General features: G+C 44.9%; 1 protein-coding gene and 2 pseudogenes across 3 annotated transcripts in view; 2 read left to right on the top strand and 1 right to left on the bottom strand.

Annotated features, from left to right (window-relative positions):
* Positions 1–24,567, top strand: part of SYCP2 (synaptonemal complex protein 2) — a 551,324-nt gene that overhangs the window by 295,435 nt on the left and 231,322 nt on the right. For all 3 annotated transcript variants that reach the window (XM_077252835.1, XM_077252834.1, XM_077252836.1), the window contains 4 exons: positions 6,462–6,561; positions 6,759–6,883; positions 7,944–8,013; positions 8,110–8,167. In XM_077252835.1, the coding sequence (XP_077108950.1) occupies positions 6,462–6,561; positions 6,759–6,883; positions 7,944–8,013; positions 8,110–8,167 (353 nt within the window). The remainder of the gene's footprint in view (positions 1–6,461; positions 6,562–6,758; positions 6,884–7,943; positions 8,014–8,109; positions 8,168–24,567) is intronic.
* Positions 13,697–14,111, bottom strand: LOC143769167 (protein LLP homolog pseudogene; annotated as a pseudogene).
* LOC143769166 (protein LLP homolog pseudogene) lies at positions 14,200–14,793 on the top strand (annotated as a pseudogene).

The raw sequence follows: 24,567 nt of genomic DNA, 5'->3' as shown, positions 1-24,567 counted from the left end.
CCTTCGCAATCCCCAAACCCCAGCACCCTCTAACCAAGTAATAATATCCTTCCCTCTTGCCTCCCCACCTGACATCTGCTGACCTGCTCCTCAACCTCAGATCTCCTCCTAATAAAACACAAAACAAGCCGCCCACTCTGCTTCTCCCACCTGCTCTCTCTCTCCCTGCTTCTCCTCACTGCTGGCGACATATCTCCCAATACTGGAACCCCACAGTTCATACCTCCCATTACTACCACTATCACTCCCAACCCAATATAAACACCCGAAACCTTGCCCAGCTCAAATCCGTGCCCATGATGCCCACCCCCCTGCACCCTCTCTCTGGATCTCTATGGAATGCCCGCTCCATCTGCAATAAACTCCACGTGATTCACGACCTCTTTACCTCTCGTAATCTTTACTTTCTGGGCATCACCAAAACATGGCTGACATCCTCTGACACAGCCTCCCCTGCTGCACTATGTTACGGTGGCTTCCACTTCACCCACACTCCTCACCCTGGCAACAAATATGGTGGAAGAGTGGGTCTTCTCCTTTTTTCCAACTGTACCTTTAACCCAATCCCACCTCTTCCCTCCCTTATACTCCCTTCTTTTGAAGTCCACTCTGTCCACATCTGCTCCTCCTACAACCTCCAAATGGCCGTCATATACCGACCTCTGGGCCCAACCACTGCCTTTATTGACCAATTCTGCACCTTTCTCCTTCACTTTCTCTCTGCTGACATTCCCACCATCATCATGGGTGACTTATACATCCCCATTGACACCCACCAGTCATCAGCCTCCAAACTCCTGTCCCTTACTTCATCCTTTGGACTTACTCAGTGGTCCTCCTCAACCACCCACACAGACGGACATGCTCGTCACCCGTTTCTGCTCCCTATCTAACTTCACAACCTCCCTCCTCCCTCTATCTGACCGTCATCTACTCTTTTTCTCATCCCTGTCCTCCTCACCTGTCACCCATGTCCAGCAACATGTGCACCCACGCAGAAACCTCGCACACCTAGACACCCACACACTCTGACTCTATCCTACCACTAGCATCCATATCCTCACGACACAGACAATGCCACTGCTTTCTACAATGCCACTCTTGCATCAGCTATTGACACGGTCGCCCCTGTCATGCATAGCAGAGTGCGACGAACCAATAGACAACGCTGGCACAATAACATCACTAAAAAGCTTCGGCATGTATCCAGAATTGCAGAACAGCGTTGGAAGAAAACGCATTCACAAGATGATTTCACTGCACTCAAACAAGCAACACTCGCATTCAAATCAGCTCTCACCTCTGCTAAACAGGCCTACTTCACAACCCTTGTATCTTCCTTATCCCACAACCCCAAACAGTTGTTCAACACTTTTAACTCCCTCCTCCGCCCACCACTGCCCCCTCCGAGATCCCTAATCGTTGACGATGACTTTGCCACGCACTTCAAAAATAAGATAGACCAAACAAGGCAAGTCTTTGTTGTAAACCCACCACAACCCCTTTGTATGCCAGACCAATGCCCTAACCCCATAACTTCCCTCTCCAAAATCACTGAAGGACAGCTTGCTCATCTTCTCTCCAAATCACACCTCACCACTTGTGCACTTGACCCCATCCCACCTCCTCCCCAACCTCACCACCACACTAATCCCATCCCTAACCCATCTCTTCAACCTATCACTAACTTCTGGTACCTTCCCCACTGCTTTCAAACATGTCACAATCACACCTATCCTCAAAAAGCCATCCCTTGACCCAAGCGCTATGTCCAGCTATCGCCCCATTTCTTTGCTCCCATTTGCTTCCAAACTCCTTGAGCAGCACGTCCATGCTGAACTTTCCTCTCACTTTGCATCTAACTCTCTCTTCGACAACCTACAATCTGTCTTCCGTCCCCACCATTCCATTGAGACTGCCCTGACCAAAATTACTAACGACTTACTTACAGCCTTAACTAACAGACAATTCTCTATACTCCTCCTTCTAGACCTGTCCTCTGCATTCAACACAGTTGACCACTGCCTCCTACTACAGATCCTCTCTTCCTTTGGTGTCAAACACCTTGCCCTAACTTGGATCTCCTCATACCTTACCAATCGCACATTTTGCGTTTCCTACTCCCATACTACCTCTTCATCTCGCCCCCTCTCAGTTGGTGTCCCTCAAGACTCTGTCCTTGGGCCCACACTCTTCTCAATCTATACACTCGGCCTGGGACAACTTATAAGGTCCTATGGCTTCCAGTACCATCTATATTCTGATGACACTCAGATCTACCTCTCTGGCCCAGGTGTCACCTCTCTGCTCTCCAGAATCCCAGAGTGTCTATCAGCCATATCCTCCTTCTTCTCCTCTCGCTTCCTCAAGCTCAATGTGGACAAATCTGAACTAATTATCTTTCCTCCATCTCGCATATCTTCCCTACCTGATCTATCTATCAAAATAAATGAAATCACACTTTCCCCTGTCCCCAAAATCCGCTGCCTCGGAGTAACCCTTGACTCTGCCCTGTCCTTCAAACCGCACATCCAAGCTCTCGCCACCTCCTGTCGCCTCCAGCTCAAAAATATTTCCAGAATCCGTCCTTTCTTCAACCCTCACCAAAATGCTCGTGCATTCCCTAATCATCTCCCGCCTTGACTACTGCAACATCCTCCTCTGTGGCCTACCTTCTAACACTCTCACACCCCTCCAGTCCGTCCTTAACTCTGCTGCCCGACTAATTAATCTCTCTCCTCACTACATTCCTGCTTCGCCTCTTTGCAAATCCCTTCACTAGCTCCCAATTTCCCAGCGTATCCAGTTTAAACTACTAACACTGACCTACAAAGCCATCCATAACCTTTCTCCTCCATATGTTTCCGAACTAGTCTCTCAGTATCTTCCTTCACGTAATCTCCGGTCCTCCCAAGACTTCCTTCTCTCCTCCACGCTTATTCGCTCCTCACCCAGTTGCCTCCAAGACTTCTGAATATCCCCCATCCTCTGGAATTCTGTGCCCCAACACGTCCGGTTATCCACCACATTTGGATCTTTCAAAAGGAACCTGAAAACTAATCTTTTCAAAGAAGCTTACAGCCTGTAATGACCACACGGCCACCTCAACACCATCGGAGCTACTGCAACCCCTGACCTACTGTCTCCTTCCCCAAAATCCTGTAGAATGTAAGCCCGCAAGGGCAGGGTCCTCTCCCCTCTGTACCAGTCTGTTATTGTTAGTTTTGTTTACTGTAAGTGATATTTGTATTTTGATGTAACCCCGTCTCATGTACAGCACCATGGAATTAATGGTGATATATAAATAAATAATAATAATAATAGCTTCTGCATTTTTTACCCACTACTGGGTTTGGCTTACAAACGCTGAGGTAAACTACTGTCCAAATACTGAAAATGTGAATGTGGCCTTAGTATCAGCCTTCTGGTGGCAGAACCATACACCCAGGGTTTCCTGTGTTCCCCAGTGAAGGCTAAGGCCTCTTTCACACTTCAGTCTTTTGGCGTCAGTTTGAATCCGCCGTTTTCATCAAATAGCGGATCCGCCATTTTTTTTTTGCGGATCCGCTATTTTCCCATAGACTTGCATTAGCGACGGATTGTGACGGATGGTCGTCAGTTCCATCCGCCATGTGACGGATCCGTCGAAATTTGGCGGACGTCATCTAGACATAGACAGACATTATAACGTTTTTTGTCTGCGCCGAAATGGCAGTTCGCGACGGATCCGTCGCATCCGCCATTCCATAGAATGGCCGCCTATGGGCGATGGATCCGTCGCGACCGTCATTTCGGCGGATCCGTCGCCCCAATCCGCTTTTTCAATTGCGCATGCTCCAAAAAGTAGATACTTTTCCCAGACAACCCCCAAGTAACGGATCCGTTAGAACCGTTTTCTCAACAATTGTGACGGATCCGTCGATCCGTCACTATGTCGGAGCAGACTGACGCCAAACAACTGAAGTGTGAAAGAAACCGAAGAGAAAGATTTTACGTTAATTACCACAATCCTCTTTTTTGCACTTGAGTTTCATTACAAATGTTGTATCATTTGAGTTTCATAGGCTCTTTGTTTCCCTGTATATTTCTAAATCAACTGAGAACAGCGCAGAGAAGACAAATAAGAGTTACAAACTTTTCTGTGAAACAATAAGTCATTAAGGGTAAGTTCACACAGGACGTTTTTGCTGCTTTTTTTTTTGCTGCTTTTTTATGCTAATTTTCAGCTGCTTTTTACAGTACCAGCAAAGCCTATGAGATTTCAAAAATCTCATGCACACACATTGGGTTTTTGTGTGGTCAGGATTTTGTGCTTTGCAGCGTTTTTTTGACATAGGGCATATCACTTTCAGCGTTCTTTTCAGGGTTTTTCACCCATTGACTTGAATGGATGGTGAAAAAACGCTGCAAATACGCAAGGTTGACTTTTCTTGCAGCGTATTTGCTGCAGAACAGTCAAGGAGAGCCGGATGTGGCGTCACGCTCTGCTCTGCTACATCTAGATGGCAGGCTGCATGATGCGTCCATACAGCCTGTCATCCGGCAGAGCGGACCCGATCCCCATTCACTTGAATGGGGGGTCCAACATTACAGTGTTTGACACGCTGTCATATGCATGACAGCGCCGCAAATGCCACTTCTGATCGGTGGGGAAATCCTTCCCACCGTTCAGAGAGCCGCGGCTCCTCGCTGTATTCTGACAGCGGGGAGCTCTCAGCTGTGATCGGAGGTGTAAACTTCACCTCCGATCACTGGTGTCAGCTGATGGGACTACTGCTCCCATCATCTGACACCTACAGCCGCTAATTACAGCGACAGCAGGAGTGGCGGATGGGAGTTTTCATCTGCCGCTCCTGCACTATAAATAAATTTTAAAAATAACCGGCGTGGGTTCACCCTAATTTTGATAACCAGCCAGACAAAACTCACAGCCGGGGGCTGCAACCCCCAGCTGTCAGCTTCAGCAAGGCTAGTTATCAAGAATAGAGGGGTCCTCACGCTTATTTTTTTTAACTATTTAAATAAATCATTAAAAAAAACGTCATGGGGTCCCCCCCATTTTTGACAACCAGCCTTGCTAATGCTCACAGCTGGGGGCTGGTATTCTTAGGCTGGTAAGGGGCCATTGATATAGGCCCCCTAGCCTAAAAATAGCAGCCCACAGCTGCCCAGAAAAGGCGCATCTATTAGATGTGCCAATTCTGGCGCTTTGCCCGGCTCTTCCCACTTGCCCTGTAGCAGTGTAATGAGGGGCCAATGTCACCTTGCTATTGTAAGGTGACATTGAGCCGGCTTAGTAATGGAGAGGCATCAATAAGACACCTATCCATTACTAATCCTATAGCAGTTAAAGGGTTAAATAAACACACATGCAGAAAAAAGTCTTAATGAAATAAAACACAGTTTTGACCATCTTTTATTGTTCTGCCATTCCAAAGCGAAGCCATCGATCTTCTGTAATAAAAATAAAAAAGCAAAAGTATACTCCCTGATATAACGAGTGTCCCACGCAGTATCCGGGGGAGATAAAAGCTTACAACTGGGAGCGCTGCTAATGCGACCGCTTCCGGCTGTAAGCTACTGGGCAATGAAAGAGACGGAGCGGGCGCAGGCTCAGAAACTAGCGGTGACGTCACCGAGCCTGCGCTTCCTCACAGTCTGACCGGAGGTAACCTCTACAGCGTGGGAAAATGCCAGGGAAGGGGAAACCACAGATAATGTATTTATTCTATTCTATCGATCTATATTCTATCAATCTATATTCTATCAATCTATCTATTCATTCTATTTATTCTATCCTATCAATCTATCTATTCATTCTATCTATTCTATCAATCTGTCTATTCTATCTACAGGAAGTTGTTTTTTTTTCTCTGTGCATTCAACTTTATTGGCATGCACAAAGAGAAAAAAAAAACGCACCTAAACCTGCGTTTTTGGCACAGCTTCTTTCCTGCCAAGATGATCAGGATTTGCTGCAGAAAAAAAATGCCCTGTGTGAACGCCCTTACCCTAAAGATGGACAACACCTTTGAGATAGTAGCCAATCTTATTTATACGGACCTAAAGAAACTCCATCGATCAAGTCTTTTTTTTTTTTTTTTTTAACTGCAAAAGGGCTTGTTTTTTTAGGGTTGTATTTGATGAATAAAATTTAGAAAAGCAGCGGACAATTGAAAGTGATTTAATACAGAAATAATGTTGTATATATGGTTCTGTATTGGTTGATGTAGCAAAATATGCCACTTTTACGACGTAGGACAGAGCTTCTTCATATTCCTCAGCCATGTGCCCCTTTCTCAAATTAAAGACATAAAAAGAACCCCCAAAGCAACAAGAATATAGAGAGTAACATGTTGGTCATTCCTTCTGACAAAAATAATATGTGACTTCATATAGATAGGTTTCTTCCGAATTTTAACAGTACTTTCATTATGTATTTTGTGCTGCTGTATCTTTAGTTAGTCACCCCAAGTCGAAGTAAAGTTTCGGAAGCATCAATAAATATTTCTGTGGCTTGTGGTTTAAAGATGGATAATTCCTCAGCATCGAAAAAAACTCGTGAGTCAAACTTTTGTTGCATAAAGTGATGGATTCGATGGTAAAGATTTGATACACTGTAACAGCAATCCTAGTTATGGTAGGATGCTATTACTACTTTATATGTTCATTTTTCGGTATAGAAATGGATGTTAGTTGCTGTTGTTATGGCTTCATAATGTTCTATAATTCAAGTAGAAAATGTTTTTTTCTTTCAGCAATTTTAAGTAGAGGAAGAATAAAACCACCTCTAGAAATGATAAGCTGCTCTTCCAGAATTATGGCTCCGATCACAAATATAAAGGGCTACACAAGACACACAAAGCAAACTGCAGCACTGAAGGTTTGTGCCTGAATGTGACTATTACTCATAGGGGTCTATGCAGATTGCTTTGCTGTGTAAATGAGGCCTTAGGTTATGTTCACACTTCATGTTTTTTCAGCGGTCTCCCATGTGTTTTTGCATTTTCTTATTCTAGCAAAGTTAATTTGATTTTTTAATTCCCACTGTGAGGCAGTGACTGGTGTTATATGCGAGGGTCGCTATGTGTACCCCAGGATGTGCACAGAAGCATATTGAGGCCGCTAGAGTGCAGTGCAGTCACAGGCATAGGTGTGATTGCAATGCAAAATAAAAGTAAGTGTTGGTCATGGGCAAGCTATTTGCCCAAGGCAGATTTAAGAAAACCTGCCGTGGGCTTTTATTTTTGAAGCGGACTTGAAGGCAGATCTTCCAAGTGGCCTATGGCCGCAGGTTCTTTGTAAAAGTCCTGCAGCAGAGGGTTGGGTGTGCAAGTCTTGGTTTGCAACCTTGCGGAGCTGGAGGCTCTGCAAAGCTTTAGCCTGTGTGAAGCAATTCAGATCCAATAGGCCTGGCACCCCTCAGCATACACGGCGGCGCATTCACCCACGGCAACCGGTCTCAGTTATGGACTATCTTGTTCCCTGCTGCGTTCCGGAGGATACCTTTTGAGTTCCAGTTGTAAGTTTTCTTTGGACGTTAAAAGACATTTGTTTCTGTGGTCACTGTCTGTCACACTGCAGCAATCCCCCTGCACTACACACATGTACCTGTAGCTTATTTTTCCTTGCAGATTTGAAGCAGATTCAGATCTTCAACTTGTCAATTCTTTCAGCGATTTTGCAATGTTTTTCACTCATTCTCATGACAGGGAAAAAACGCATTAAAAAACACACCATAAAGCTGTAAAAACAAACCTTTTTATAGCTTTTTTCCTGCTGAGAAACACATTTTTATGCAAAAACTTCTGCAGCAAATACTTAACGTGTGTACACACACTGTCCTAGGTTGTTTTTGATTTTAGAATGCTTTCAGCAAGGGCTTTTTAGCTTGGGTTAACTTAGAAGCTGTAGTTAGTAACCAAAATATAATTTCTGTTTAGCAGAAATGTATGACTCCTGACAAACAATCAATCCAATCCAATGAAAAGGATGGGAAACTTTTAAAAGGAGGTAAAGACCAATTCTCAATTTTCTCTATTTAACTATTAAGATAAAACCTTTCGTTATTTCTACATTATACTAAAATGTTTTGTTAATTATTTCCAGATAAGCAAATGGAGATAGTGCCTGAAACACAGATTACTGTCGGAAACAATCCCGTTCTGTACGTATCTTGAATATCTTAAGTATAATATTGTTTAGAATTCAGCTTGAAGGGGTAATTCCATCTCCAAGATCCTATCCTAATATTTAGCATGCAGTAATAAAACCAATACTAACAAACACCTCCAGTTAAAAATGTAGTATAGTTCTCGTGATTCGCAGTGTCGCTTACCTCATGTGCAGAGTATTGCAGTAGTTTTGGTATCCACTCTATAGTGACAGTTAGTTTGTAGTGATCATAACCATGTATCCCTAGGCTAATGCAATGCCCTGCACATGGGGTAAGCGGTATAGGTTATTAGGAGAACTATATTACATTTCTAATTGGAGGTATTTGCTAATACTATTATTATTATACCTACTGTACTACATATTGGGAAAGGATCTTGGAGATGGATATAGTCCTTACTATCACAGGACTAGTCTTTATAATATGTATATTTTATTTGTATTTGATTTGTGCTGAACAACAATAAATAGTAAGAGCGGTTTTACTGTAATATTTTTACAGACTGCATATTTTATTTGCATATAATTGTACAGCTGATGCATTTTTTTAACTAGTCATCCATTCAGTTCCTTGTCATGATAAGACAATCTGTTTAAGATGTATCATTTTCTAAATACACACTCTCACAAACACACATACATTGTGCCGCTACCTTTCTTGTTTCCTGATGCATAAAGACTTGGGTTTGTTCATGGCTCCTACCATTCTGATTCACTTACCTTTTTGGCTCAATTCTCTTAAACTGGGTGAAATTATTTCTGAATCAGCTGTAGGCAAAAGTTATCATATGCCTCAGAATAAGCCATGGTGTTTAGGCCTTTACAGAAGGTCCAGTTCTCTCCTTTTGGCATTTCTCTGGCTTCCACACATAAGGGAAACTGACTCTACAGTACAGGAATCCAGGATACAAGCCATGTTGTTTCCGGTGCCCACACTATCAGCTTTTTAAATTGAGTTCTGACAAGAGCACCCCTGCCTGAAGATCAGTCTCACTTGGGACCTCTTGTGTTTGGGTTGCCACCTTCTCTTTTTAGGGGTTTTTGAATCACCCTCATCTCAAACATGAAGTAGTCAGCCCTTATAACACCCTTGCTTTTAGGCCCTCTATTTTCTCCTGCACATTCTATCATGTCATCCTTCCATAGATTCTGTCTTATTTTGGACAGTGAATTTTCTCATCTAAGGAGTAAGTGTCTCTTTACAAAGAAAAGTTCCACTACTTCTTTTCCAGTCTATTTAAAGTTTGGCTGTGGCTAAAGCCTGGGCCACTGATAAAGAGAAAAGAATATTAATTTCTCTTATAGGGCACACAATGACAGCCGCCAGCTTCCAGAAGACATCCTACTCACCTCCAGCGTGCCCTCACAGCATCTCGTTGGTCCCGGCGCCCTCGCAGCATCTCGTTCGTTCCGGTTTCCAGCAGCTCTTCCTGTGCTGAGTGATCACGTGGCACCGCTGATTAAGCTAATGGATATGCACGCGTCTCCACTCCCATAGGCGTGGAGGGAATATTCATTACCTTAATGAGCAGTGCCACGTGATCGCTCAGCACAGGAAGAGCTGATGGTGCCGCAACGAGGTGCTGCGAGGGCACGCTGGAGGCTGAGTAGGATGTTTTGTTTTTTTTGTAATAGGAAGCATGCATACAAGGAGGGGGAGCCACGCATTCCGGGAGAGCTACAGGGGAACCACACATAACAGGACGTCTAAGGGGGGGAGCAACGCATCCCAGGACAGCTATGGAGGGAGCCACACATACCAGGACAGCTACGGGAGGAGCCACGCATACCAGGACAGGGGGAGCCATGCATACCAAGACAGGACTGGGGGAGTCACGCATACTAGGACAGGGATGAGGGGACATTGCATACCCAGCTTATACTCAAGTCAATAAACTTAGGCTGTGTGCACACGTTCAGGATTTTCGCGTTTTTTCGCTATAAAAGCGCAATAAAAACGCATACATGCGCATCCTATAAATTATAATGCATTCTGCAATTTTTGAGCACATGATGCGTTGTTTTCCGCAAAAAAAACGCATCGCGGTAAAAAACGCATCATGTTCATTAAGTTTGTGGATTTTTTGCGTTTTTCCCGCTATTTAATGCTTTGGGAAGCTCCGGAAAAAAACGCATCAAAAACGCAAACAAAAAAAAACACATGCGGATTTCTTGCAGAAAATGTCCGGCTTTGTTCAGGAAATTTCTGCAAGAAATCCTGACGTGTGCACATAGCCTTACCCAGTTTTCCGTGGCAAAATTAGGTGCATCGGCTTATACTCGAAGTATATATGGTATTGCTGTTTGGCAGTCGAGGGAGATAGGTGGAGTGTTTCTGTAAGATTAACTGCCAGAATACTCTTGTCTCTAGCATCTTCACTAAATCCTTACCCTCTTTTCTGTCCAGCTCTGAGAATGTTTCTCAGAAAAGGGGTGGCAAGAATTGCCCCCCTCCCTCCCCAGCTTATGATTGCCCCTTTAACTTGCTCCCTGGAGAAACACTACCCAAAACTAGATTGTACAATCTTTCTGGCCCTGAAAGACAGGTTATGAATTATTATATTACCGAAAGTCTTTCAAAGTGACATATTAGACCCTCCTCTCCTTCCGTGGCATCAGGGTTTGTCAAGAAAAATATTAATAATAATAATCTTTTATTTGTATAGTGCCAACATATTCTGCAGCGCTTTACAATACAACAGTTCATGTACAAGTCATAAGTAACAACATTCAAAGTAATACAATAATTAAAGCAAAATAATGATGACCCTGCCCGAAAGAGCTTACAAGAAAAAAGATGGGGGTCTGCATCCTTGTTTAGAGTTTTATGGGATTACGATCCAAGTCCTTTATCCCCTGTTGCTCATTCCTGATTTATTTAATCAGATGGTTGGTGCTAAATAATTTTCCAAGTAAAGGTACCTTCACACTAAGCGACGCTGCAGCGATACAGACAACAATGCCGATCGCTGCAGCGTGGCTGTTTAGTCGTTGTGTGGTCGCTGGAGAGCTGTCACACAGACTGCTCTCTAGCGACCAACGATGCCGAAGTCCCCTGGTAACCAGGGTAAACATCGGGTTACTAAGCGCAGGGCCGCTCACATTCCGGTTCCCGGCGTCCGCTTCCCTGCACTCCTCCTGCATCCTGTGTCAGCGCCGAACATCTCCAGCATCTCCCACAGAGCAGAGCGGTGACGTCACCGCTCTGCTTTACGGCCGGCACTTACACAGGATGCAGGAGGAGTGCAGGGAAGCGGACACCGGGCACTGGAATGTGTGAGTATGTGGGTTTTTTTTTTACTTTTACAATGGTAACCAGGGTAAACATCGGGTTACTAAGCGCGGCCCTGCGCTTAGTAACCCGATGTTTACCCTGGTTACCAGTGAAGACATCGCTGGATCGGTGTCACACACACCGATTCAGCGATGTCAGCGGGAGATCCAGCGACGAAATAAAGTTCTGGACTTTCAGCAACGACCAGCGATCTCACAGCGGGATCCTGATCGCTGCTGCGTGTCAAACACAACGATATCGCTATCCAGGACGCTGCAACGTCACGGATCGCTATCGTTATCGTTGTAAAGTCGCTTAGTGTGAAGGTACCTTTACTCAGAGGGGGCTATAATCATTATCTGATTAGAATCAGGGAAGGGAATGAGTGGAAAACTCTCTTTTAGGCTATGTGCACACTTTGTGGATTTTTAACGTTTTTTCAGCGGTTTTCCGCTGCAAAAGTGCTTTAAAAATGCTTACATTAAGCATTCTATCATTTTTAATGCATTCTGCAATTTTTCTGCACATGTTGCGTTTTTTTCCGCCATAAAAATGCATTGTGGAAAAAAACACAGCATGTTCATTAATTTTACAGATATTTTGCGAATTTCCCGCTATATTATTGCATTGGTAAGTTCCGGGAAAAAACACAAAAAAATCAGCAAAAAACGCGAGAAAAACTCAAAAAATACGCTTGCGGATTTCCTGCAAAAGTAGTCCGGATTTGCTAAGGAAAATTCTGCACACTTTCCTGAATGTGGGCACATAGCCTTATACTCCTGAAGGGCTTGTTGAAAATCTTGTCATTCTATTTGGTCTGACTAATGCTCCTGCCGTTTTCCAACATTTCATTAATGACATTTTTTTTGTCATCCGGTAGGCATATTTGTGATATGTTTAGATGACATTTTGACTTCCTCACCCAATTTTGAGACACATCAGGTACACGTCAGGCAGGTAGAACTGATGTTATGGGCGTATAAACTGTATGCCAAACTTTAAAAATATGTATTCGTCGTTGTGAGGAACTAGCCACGGACTTAAAACTATTGGACCAATGCCCATTGAGTGGAGTCCACTGGATACAGACTTTTCCAGCACAAAGCACCGGTTGCGTTGATATTGTGTTTTATTAGATATTTGCTTGCTGTGCTTTATTTGTGATTTGCTTGCTCGTCAGTTAATCTTCAGGAATCAATGTTTACATTCAGTGACAGCAAGCAGAAGAAGGCATGCTGGTTGCATCTTATGTATACTGTGGAAGGTCGGCTCACTTAGCTGCTCCTCGAGGTAGACACAGGCTCACGTGTGGTTCAAGTCTCTGGGTGGTTTATTGCATCATAAAACAAAAGCCAAACTGGTAACAGAAAAATAGCCTGTCTGGCTCAAATGAAAATAGAAAGTTAATATAAGTCCTGCCCAGTGCCTCAGGGACAACACCTATGGCAGCTCTAGCAAGAGCTAGCAGTCATGAGTCTTTCTACCTCCATACAACACAGACAGAGAAAAGAAATAGCTGGATATTTAACTCCCTCCAGCCACACCCTGGAGGTGGAGATATGGTGGGAAGGCGTCCCGCCCATCTCTGACCTACCCACCATGAAAGCCAGGCCCATATACCGGTAATTCAATTGTCGTCTTTTGTTATATCCTTACCGAACCTGACAGGATATGAGACATGGTTTACATACAGTAAACCATTGTATATCCGATATATTTTTATATATCCCTCCCTAATAATGTTAGTAGTGTGTGTGTGTAAAACTTGGGAGCTGTAGGTGTTAAATTAAAGGATTAATTCACGGAAAAAAAACTGACGTGGGCTCCCGCACAATTTTCTCCGCCAGAGAGGGAAAGCCAGTGACTGAGGGCAGATATTAATAGCGTGGAGAGGGACCATGGTTATTGGCCCCCGCTGGCTAAAAACATCTGCCCCCAGCCACCCCAGAAAAGGCGCATCTGTAAAATGCGCCTATTCTGGCACTTAGCCTCTCTCTTCCCACTGCCCTGTAGCATTAGTATATGGGGTAATAATTATTAATCCAATAGTCTCAAAGGGTTAAAAAAAAACACACACACATTAAGAATAAAGTCATTTAATGAAATAAATAAACACACAGGTTTCAACATCTTGATTGCACGCTGAATCCAAGCGAAGCCCTCGTTCTCCTGTAAAACAAATTCCAAAATAAAAAAGCAAGGAAAAAATACATTCCCATGGAATATTATATACAAACACTTTGTGGCAGAATACAGCGGATGTTACCACGCTTGTCCTTTTGGGGCTTTAGATTTTCCTTTTTTTCCACGTTGAGTCTTCAGCTTCTTTCTTTGTCTCGGGTGCATCCATACGGGGTACTGCCCGAGCTCATCTCGGAGAGTTTTCTTGTTTCGTTTTCCATCTGTTTCCATCTTCGAAGTTTCACCTTCTGCAGCTTCCACAGCAGCTTTCTCCTTCACTTTCTCAGCTGTCACTACAGTTGTTATGTCTTTCACATCCTCCATTAACACGTCTACATTTGCTTTTGCTAACACATTTTTTAAGCGAGCAAGTTCTTTTGGGGCATTTTTCTTTCTCTTCTCGGCCAGCATCTTCCTCTTCCATTTGCTTCTTAAACTTTTAGCCATTTTTCCTCTGCAGCACAGCGCACTTCTCCACGACCCCCGCACAAAACGCTCAGTCAGGGGTAGACTTCCAGAAAATGGCGGCGGGGCCATTCTGTTAGAAGACATTGTGTTGTTCTCAGTTTTACCTCTAGTGCCGATTGAGAGCGCACCTTGACCTTTCCCTAGCTTTGAGCGTATCTGGGGCAGTCCACTGTGCAGCGTGGGACCTGCGTGTTGTGCGGAGGTCGTGGAGAAGTGCGCTGTGCTGCAGAGGAAAAATGGCTAAAAGTTTAAGAAGCAAATGGAAGAGGAAGATGCGGGCCGAGAAGAGAAAGAAAAATGCCCCAAAAGAACTTGCTCGCTTAAAAAATGGGTTAGCAAAAGCAAATGTAGACGTGTTAATGGAGGATGTGAAAGACATAACAACTGTAGTGACAGCTGAGAAAGTGAAGGAGAAAGCTGCTGTGGAAGCTGCAGAAGGTGAAACTTCGAAGATGGAAACAGATGGAAAACGAAACAAGAAAACTCTCCGAGATGAGCACGGGCAGTACCCCGTATGGATGCACCCGAGACAAAGAAAGAAGCTGAAGACTCAACGTGGAAAAAAAGGGAAATCTAAAGCCCCAAAAGGACTAGCGTGGTAACATCCGCTGTATTCTGCCACAAAGTGTTTGTATATAATATCCCATGAGAATATATCTGAAACAGTGGAACTGGAGGCAAAACATGTGTAAATTCTTTTAAGGAAAAAATACAATAGCAAGGTGACATTAACCCCTTATTACCCCATATGCCACTGCTACAGGGCAATGGGAAGAGAGAGGCTAAGTGCCGGAATAGTCGCATCTTACAGATGCGCCTTTTCTGGGGTGGCTGGGGGCAGATGTTTTTAGCCAGGGGGGCCAATAACCATGGTCCCTCTCTAGGCTTTTAATATCTGCCCTCAGTCACTGGCTTTCCCTCTCTGGCGGAGATAATTGCGCGGGAGCCCACGCCAGTTTATTCCGTGAATTAATCCTTCAATTTAACACCTACAGCTCCCAAATTTTACACACACACTACTAACATTATTAGGGAGGGATATATAATAATACTAGATGGTGGCCCGATTCTAACGCATCGGGTATTCTAGAATATCTATGTAGTTTATTTATGAAGTTTTCAGAATAATACAATTTATACACGATTCGGCCGGCCGGGAGCGACCAATTAGCGAAGCGTGGTTCAAATTCCGTGTCAATTCGACTGCGCCTGTCTCTGATTGTTCGCGGCCGGCTGGCCGGGCGTGACCAATCAGTGAAGCCAGGGCCGGCTCCAGGTTTTTGAGGGCCCCGGGCGAAAGAGTCTCAGTGGGCCCCCCTCTTTAACACATAGCACGATTCATGATGCACAGATACAGCAGAGAAATATACCACAGCCAAGTAGCGTATAACACAGCCCACGTAGCATATACCACAGCCACGTAGCATATAACACAGCCACGTAGTATATAGCACAGCCACGTAGTATATAGCGCAGCCCACGTAGTATATAGCACAGCCCACGCAGTATATAGCACAGCCACGCAGTGTATAACACAGCCCACATAGTATATAGCACAGCCCACGCAGTGTATAACACAGCCCACATAGTATATAGCACAGCCCACGTAGTATATAACACAGCCCACGCAGTGTATAACAGCCCACATAGTATATAGCACAGCCCACACATTGTAAAACACAGCCCACGCAGTATATTACACAGCCCACGTATTATATAACACAGCCCACATAGTATATAACACAGGCCATGTAGTATTTAACACAGCCCATGTAGTATATAACACAGCCACGTAGTATATAGCACAGCCACGTAGTATATTGCCCAGCCATGTATATTGCACAGCTACGTAGTATATAGCACAGCCCACGCAGTGTATAACACAGCCCACGTAGTATATAACACAGCCCACGTAGTATATAGCACAGCTCACGTAGTATATAGCACAGCTCACGCAGTATATAACACAGCCATGTAGTATATTGCCCAGCCACGTAATATATTGCACAGCCCACGTAGTATATAGCACAGAGACGCAGTATATAACACAGCTCATGCAGTATATAGCACAGCCACATAGTATATAGCACAGGCACGTAGTATATAGCACAGCCACGTCGTAGTATATAGCACAGCCCACGTAGTATATAGCACAGCCCACGTATATAGCACAGCCCATGCAGTATATAGCACAGCCACGCAGTGTATAACACAGCCCACGTAGTATATAGCACAGCCCACGCAGTGTATAACACAGCCCACGTAGTATACAACACAGCCCACGCAGTGTATAACAGCCCACATAGTATATAGCACAGTCCACGCATTGTATAACACAGCCCACGCAGTATATAGCACAGCCCACGTAGTATATAACACAGGCCACGTAGTATATAACACAGCCCACATAGTATATAACACAGCCCACGTAGTATATAACACAGCCACGTAGTATATAGCACAGCCACGTAGTATATTGCCCAGCCATGTATATTGCACAGCTACGTAGTATATAGCACAGCCTACGCAGCATATAACACAGCCCACGTAGTATATAACACAGCCCACGTAGTATATAGCAATGTGGGCACCATATCCCTGTTAAAAAAAAGAATTAAAATAAAAAAGTGTTATATACTCACCTCCCGGCGGCCCCCGGATGCAGGCGAGGCGTTTAGCGATGCTCCTCATGACGCTCCGGTCCCAAGAATGCATTGCGGTCTTGCGAGATGATGACGTGCGGTCTCGCGAGACCGCTACGTCATCATCTCACAAGATCGCAATGCATGACCAGGAGCGTCGCGAGGAGCGGGAAAGGCGCCAGAAGGTGAATATATAATGAATTTTTATTTTTTTAATTATTTTTAACATTAAATCTTTTACTATTGATGCTGCATAGGCAGCATCAATAGTAAAAGGTTGGTCACACAGGGTTAATAGCAGCATTAACGGACTGCGTTACACCGCGGCATAACGCGGTGTAACGCAGCCATTAACCCTGTGTGAGCGCTGACTGGAGGGGGCACTGATTGGTCGCCGGCCGCGACCAATTTGCGACTCGGGATTTCCGTGACAGACAGACAAACAGACGGAAGTGCCCCTTAGACGATTATATACATAGATATCGGATATGCAATGGTCTACTGTATGTAAACCATGTCTCATATCCTGTCGGGTTCGGTAATGATATAGCAAAAGCCGACAATTGAACTCTCTATGAAATATAAATATATACAGAGTATATATATATATATATATATATATATGTGTGTGTGTGTGTCACTGACATGGGTATTCCAATATGGCACCCGCTGGTGGTACCAGGCCCTTGCGCAGTACCACCAGCAGGTCATCCCTGGACCCCCCACTGCTTGGACTCCCCCGCCGCAAGAACCCCACGCCACAAGGACCCCTCCCCACCGCTGGAATCCAGTCCGCCTCTGGGATCCAGGCCGCCACTGGGATCCCGACCGCCGATGGGACCCCGACTGCCACTGGGATCCCGGACGCCGCTCGGATCCAGACCACCGGGGCACCCTCCCCTCCCGGCAGCCGTTGGAAAATGATTCACTGCGCAGCTGTGAACTTGGAGTCAGAAATGCTTCCAGGGGCGATTCCCATGATGTTCCTGTGTCTCAATATGTAAAGTGATGGGTGTCTCAATATGAAAACTGCTGCTGGCACCAAGCTATTGCATGGTACCACCAGTGAAACAACGTCGCACCACACACACACACTGTATGTGCCATACGCAACACACGCACACACTCACATTCTCACACTTACACTCTCACATTTACACTCACATTCACTCTCTCACTCACGCTCTCACATTCACTTACACACTCACATTCACACATACATTCACACTATTACACTCACAATTACATTTCACACTCACATTCAAACTCACACACTCACACTGACATTCACACACTCACATTCACACACTGACATTCACACACTCACATTCACACGCTCACACACTCACACACACTCCATCCGCCATCAGGGGCTTATCTACAGCATTCTGTAATGCTGTAGATAAGCCCCGATGTAACCTGAAAGATAAGAAAAACAAGTTAGATTACATTCACCCAGGGGCGGTGCGGTGCGGTCCGGTCCGATGGGCGTCACGGGTTCGGCGCCTCCCATCTTCATACAATGTCATCATCGTCCTTGCTTCTGTTACGGATCCTGGAAAGCGTACTGATTTGCCCCGTTGAGTGCAGCGTAAAGTACTGCAGTGCACAGGCGCCGGGCCTCTCTGACCTTTCCCGGCGCCTGTGCACTGCAGTACTTTGCTCAAATAAAGTACACCTGTGCAGGAGCCGCGACAGGAAGCAAAGAAGAGGACGACATCGTATGAAGATGGGAGGCCCCGGACCTGCGACGCCCATCGGATCGGACCGCCCCTGGGTGAGTATAATCTAACTTGTTTTTCTTATCTTTCAGGTTACATCAGGGGCTTATCTACGGCATTACAGAATGCTGTAGATAAGCCCCTGATGGCGGTGGCCGCAGTTTATAGGGCCAAAATGAGGTGACAGATTCCCTTTAAGGAATGAATGCAAAGTAGCATGACAGGAATGAAAAAAATGTGTTTTTACCACTTAAATATTGCTAACTTCTTAACAGGTCACTATAGACTCTAAGGACGATAATTGGCAACAGAATCATGAACTCAGGGTGCCGATGGGGTTAAAGAGGGAGCCCTCACACTCTATTAACCATTTATATGATGTAGTCCCTATTGACAGCAGCATGTAAGGGGTTAAACAGATATGAACGTGCCAACATTGATCTTGGCTGATACAGCAAGTTGTCAACTATAGTGTACAGCAAGTTGTCAGCCGACAGTTGCTAGATTCACTTGAATGTGTATGCTATTCTTTTATATTTTATGTCAGTAAAAAGACATATTGGCGGTCATTAAGGGTACCGTCACACAGTGCCATTTTCATCGCTACGACGGCACGATTCGTGACGTTCTAGCGATATCGTTACGATATCGTAGTGTCTGACACGCTACTGCGATCCGGAACCCCGCTGAGAATCGTACGTCGTAGCAGATCGTTTGAAACTTTCTTTCGTCGTCTAGTGTCCCGCTGTGGCGGCATGATTGCATCGTGTGACACAGGTTGTATACGATGTGCGCACAGTAACCAACGGCTTCTACATCGCAAATACGTCATGAAATTATCGCTCCAGCGCCGTGTATTGCAACGTGTGACCGCAGTCTACGACGCTGGAGCGATAATTATACGACGCTGCAACGTCACGAATCGTGCCGTCGTAGCGATGAAAATGGCACTGTGTGACGGTACCCTAAGGTAAAGCAATCTCTCTACTAATCTCATCAGTATCTCAGCGTCTCAAGCCATTGTGCTTCCAGCAACTAGGCCCATTGTGTCGATGGGGATAGTAGTCCCAGGGGAGCTGTCACTACAGGGGATCTCACATGCAAGCCCAAGTGATGGGATGCTGTAATATTCTTCATTCTTTTAGCTAAAAGCAAATGTATAAGGGGGAGGGTGTATACACTTCTACCCATTTAGGGGGATGATCCCAGGGAGGGAGGAAGGAGCCACGTGTTTAGTCAGGTAAGGCAGAATGACTTCAGAGGGAGAGGCTCGAAGATGTCATCCTGGAGGACATGGATGGATGGCCTATTGGTTGTTGGCTGGAGGGGTATCACAGTTGTGATATTCATTATCTGGAGGAACATAGTGTTAGGACTGGCGGAACGCACCAAATAATATTAAAGAATATGAGGTGCGTTCACAGTCCGGGGTCCACCGTGCAGAGATGACACCTGCTGCTGAGTAATGGCTGATGGACGCTTGCTCACACGTGGCTTAGACCTCACCCAGTGTGAATAGAAGTGAACTCTGTTGCTTCACAGAGTCGCCATAAATACAGGTCCTTCTCAAAAAATTAGCATATAGTGTTAAATTTCATTATTTACCATAATGTAATGATTACAATTAAACTTTCATATATTATAGATTCATTATCCACCAACTGAAATTTGTCAGGTCTTTTATTGTTTTAATACTGATGATTTTGCCATACAACTCCTGATAACCCAAAAAACCTGTCTCAATAAATTAGCATATCAAGAAAAGGTTCTCTAAACGACCTATTACCCTAATCTTCTGAATCAACTAATTAACTCTAAACACATGCAAAAGATACCTGAGGCTTTTAAAAACTCCCTGCCTGGTTCATTACTCAAAACCCCCATCATGGGTAAGACTAGCGACCTGACAGATGTCAAGAAGGCCATCATTGACACCCTCAAGCAAGAGGGTAAGACCCAGAAAGAAATTTCTCAACAAATAGGCTGTTCCCAGAGTGCTGTATCAAGGCACCTCAATGGTAAGTCTGTTGGAAGGAAACAATGTGGCAGAAAACGCTGTACAACGAGAAGAGGTGACCGGACCCTGAGGAAGATTGTGGAGAAGGACCGATTCCAGACCTTGGGGAACCTGAGGAAGCAGTGGACTGAGTCTGGTGTGGAAACATCCAGAGCCACCGTGCACAGGCGTGTGCAGGAAATGGGCTACAGGTGCCGCATTCCCCAGGTAAAGCCACTTTTGAACCATAAACAGCGGCAGAAGCGCCTGACCTGGGCTACAGAGAAGCAGCACTGGACTGTTGCTAAGTGGTCCCAAGTACTTTTTTCTGATGAAAGCAAATTTTGCATGTCATTCGGAAATCAAGGTGCCAGAGTCTGGAGGAAGACTGGGGAGAAGGAAATGCCAAAATGCCTGAAGTCCAGTGTCAAGTACCCACAGTCAGTGATGGTGTGGGGTGCCATGTCAGCTGCTGGTGTTGGTCCACTGTGTTTCATCAAGGGCAGGGTCAATGCAGCTAGCTATCAGGAGATTTTGGAGCACTTCATGCTTCCATCGGCTGAAATGCTTTATGGAGATGAAGATTTCATTTTTCAGCACGACCTGGCACCTGCTCACAGTGCCAAAACCACTGGTAAATGGTTTACTGACCATGGTATTACTGTGCTCAATTGGCCTGCCAACTCTCCTGACCTGAACCCCATAGAGAATCTGTGGGATATTGTGAAGAGAAAGTTGAGAGACGCAAGACCCAACACTCTGGATGAGCTTAAGGCCGCTATTGAAGCATCCTGGGCCTCCATAACATCTCAGCAGTGTCACAGGCTGATTGCCTCCATGCCACGCCGCATTGAAGCAGTCATTTCTGCCAAAGGATTCCCGACCAAGTATTGAGTGCATAACTGAACATTATTTGATGGTTTTTTTGTTTGTTATTAAAAAACACTTTTATTTGATTGGACGGGTGAAATATGCTAATTTATTGAGACAGGTTTTTTGGGTTATCAGGAGTTGTATGCCAAAATCATCAGTATTAAAACAATAAAAGACCTGACAAATTTCAGTTGGTGGATAATGAATCTATAATATATGAAAGTTTAATTGTAATCATTACATTATGGTAAATAATGAAATTTAACACTATATGCTAATTTTTTGAGAAGGACCTGTACACTGCGCGCTGTGAGCAGTCACAGGGTGCAGCTGAAAGACACTAGTGGGATCCCTATGAATCACCCCCACTAAACTGGTGATTGGTCTCACTCTGACCCTCGGTGGCTTTTGAGCCCGCGCCTGAGGAATCCCTGAGTCAGATGCTGAGTCCAAGCGGGAGTTCCCTCTCTACACTGACTGGCTGTCAGGAAAGCGCATTGATTGCGCACGGTGCCGTACAAGCGGGCACTGCGATTAGACGCTGAAACGTGTGCAGGTTGCACTGTCGGGCGCTAAGTAGCTTCAACCATTCGCGAACAGTCATCAATACAAGGAATGATTATGGAGCTTTCATCCATCAACATACATCCATCTACACACACGTTATTAAATTTATACTAGCGCATGGCCGTGCGGCCATGCAAACCTTTTATAAAGGAAGCTCTCCGGGACCTTCCTAGTTGTCCAATAGGAGCTGCTACAGGACTTGAGCATGTGACCCCCGACCTCCAATGAGAGGTCGTCCCTTGGGCATGCTTAGTAGAGGAAAAGCAGGACTTAGTCCCAGGAGCGTCTGCTTGCCGCTGATCAGTGCTGGTTACAATGACTGAGCCTGGAAGATCAGCAGTAACCAAGCACACAGTATCTGCCTGAGCCAGATGCTGGGACCGACGTCTCTGCTGATCAGGCTCCACTGCGGCTGGAGAAGAATGGGAGACCGCGGCGGAGGTGGTTTGAGATTTCCCCTGTGCAGCGGCGGGAACTCAACACCTAACACGTAGTGTGAATGCACACTATACCAGCTGGAGATACCAAAAGCTGTGGGCCAACCAAAATTTGTGAGATAGTGGGTATTGCCCGGTACAGGGGCAGTGGAATTACCAATCCCAGGTTGGGAAATTGTGGAGTGAGGACATTGTATTTTGGCCATCTACCTGGATTTGTTGTACAACCATGGACATAAGGAATAAAAACTAGTTGCATCGTTAACCTGCCTAGGCGATTATTACAACCCTCAACCTCAGATCTTCACAGTCTTACAGGAGGTGCAATTTTTAGGATACTTAGTATAGTCTTCAAGTTTCTGGATGCTCTCTGATAAAGTCTGCTCAGTACTGGAATGGGATCCCCCGGAATATCTGAAAGCCTTACATTTTCTGTGGTTTGCGAATTATTATCGAAAGTTTATCCAAAACTTTTCTTCGATTGTCAAACCTCTCACTGACATGACCAAAAAGAGCACGGATATTTCTAATTGGTCCGTCTGTCCTTGTCCCTTGGGCATTTATTTCCCTGAAGAAATGTTTAACTACTGCACCTGTACTTATTCAGCCCAATGTTTCTCAACCATTCATTGTTGAGGTTGATGCGTGGGTGGTGGTTGAGGGCGTTTTATCACAGGGGTCGTCTCTGGGTAAGTGGTGTCCATGTGCATTTTTTCTCATAAAAAGTAACGCTGGAAGAAAAAAAAATATGATATTTGAAATAGAGAACTTTTGTCTATTAAGTTGGCTTTCGAGGAGTGACGTCATTTTCTAGAGGCAGCAGCTCATCAGATCATGGTGATTACCGACCATAAAAATCTGTTGTACCTGGAGTCGGCTAAACGTCTCACTCCGAAATAAGCAAGGAGGTCTTTATATTTTAATAGGTTTAATTTATTTGTCACTTACCATTCTGGGGTTCAGAACATCAAGTAATAAAACCCTTGCTTATGTCCAGAGCAAGAAGTTGGATAACTTCGAAACACTTTGACTTTGTAACCATTTGAATAAACATTGCATCCTGGACTCCTCCATCTCTTGAGTCCATCTACGTGGGTCTGCCAGCAGCGCAAGGAAAAAATGCTTTGAATCTGCACTGCAGGGCTGATGCCTTGTCTGTGAGTTTCACCGGGGAAGATAGTTCGGATGACTCTGTTCCTATTCTACAAGAGGGAAAGGTCATTTCCATTGTTTGCTCTTATCTTGACGGGGAGGTGTTGAAAACTCAGGATGGCGCCCTTGCTTTCTGTCTCTCAAGAAAAATTTTTGTGCCTTTGAATTTGCATCTTAAAATTTTAGGAGAACATCATTGCTAGGTACTGGCAGGTCATCCGGGTAGCAAAGCAACTTTGGACCTTCTTTCTTGTCGTTTTTGGTGGCCAAGGTTACATCATGATGTTGTTGATTTTGTGTCTACGTGCAATATTTGTGTATGTTCTAAGAACCCACATACTTGTCCATCCGAGTCTCTCGTACAGTTAGTTATGGATTTTATTACCGACCTTTCATCCGTGGGAAAAACTGTGATCTCAGAAGTGATGGACAGATTTAGAAGGCACACTTCATTGCCTAACTGGCTCTTCCGAATGCCAAAACCTTGGCTCAAGTGTTTATCAGTGAGCTTGTAAAGCTTCATGGGGTTTTCAACCGTGTGGTTTCAGATAGGGGGACACAGTTTGTATTTAAATTTTGAAGGGCTTTTTGTTCCTGCCTGGGGGTGCCTCTATCTTTTTTCCTCAGCCATTCATCCTCAATTGAACTGTCAGATCAAACGCATACCTCAAAGCTTGAAGACCAACCCTAGATGTTTTGTTTTGGAAAAAAAATTGGTCATCTTACTTAGGGTACCGTCACACATTGAAATTTCCATCGCTATGACGTTACGATTCGTGACGTTCTAGCGATATCGTTACGATATCGCTGTGTCTGACACGCTACTGCGATCAGACACTCTGCTGAGAATCGTACGTCGTAGCACATCGTTTGGAACTTTCTTTCGTCGCTTGATCACCCGCTGACATCGCTGGATCGTTGTGTGTGACAGCGATCCAGCGATGTCTTCGCTTGTAACCAGGGTAAACATCGGGTAACTAAGCGCAGGGCTGCGCTTAGTAACCCGATGTTTACCCTGGTTACAAGCGTAAACGTAAAAAAACAAACCGTACATACTCACCCGTCGGTGTCCTTCAGGTCC

This window comes from Ranitomeya variabilis, chromosome 4 (genome assembly GCF_051348905.1).
Source record: "Ranitomeya variabilis isolate aRanVar5 chromosome 4, aRanVar5.hap1, whole genome shotgun sequence".
Lineage (NCBI taxonomy): Eukaryota > Metazoa > Chordata > Amphibia > Anura > Dendrobatidae > Ranitomeya > Ranitomeya variabilis.
The sequence above is the reverse complement of the archived record's forward strand: the minus strand, read 5'-3'. Positions and strand labels throughout refer to the sequence as shown.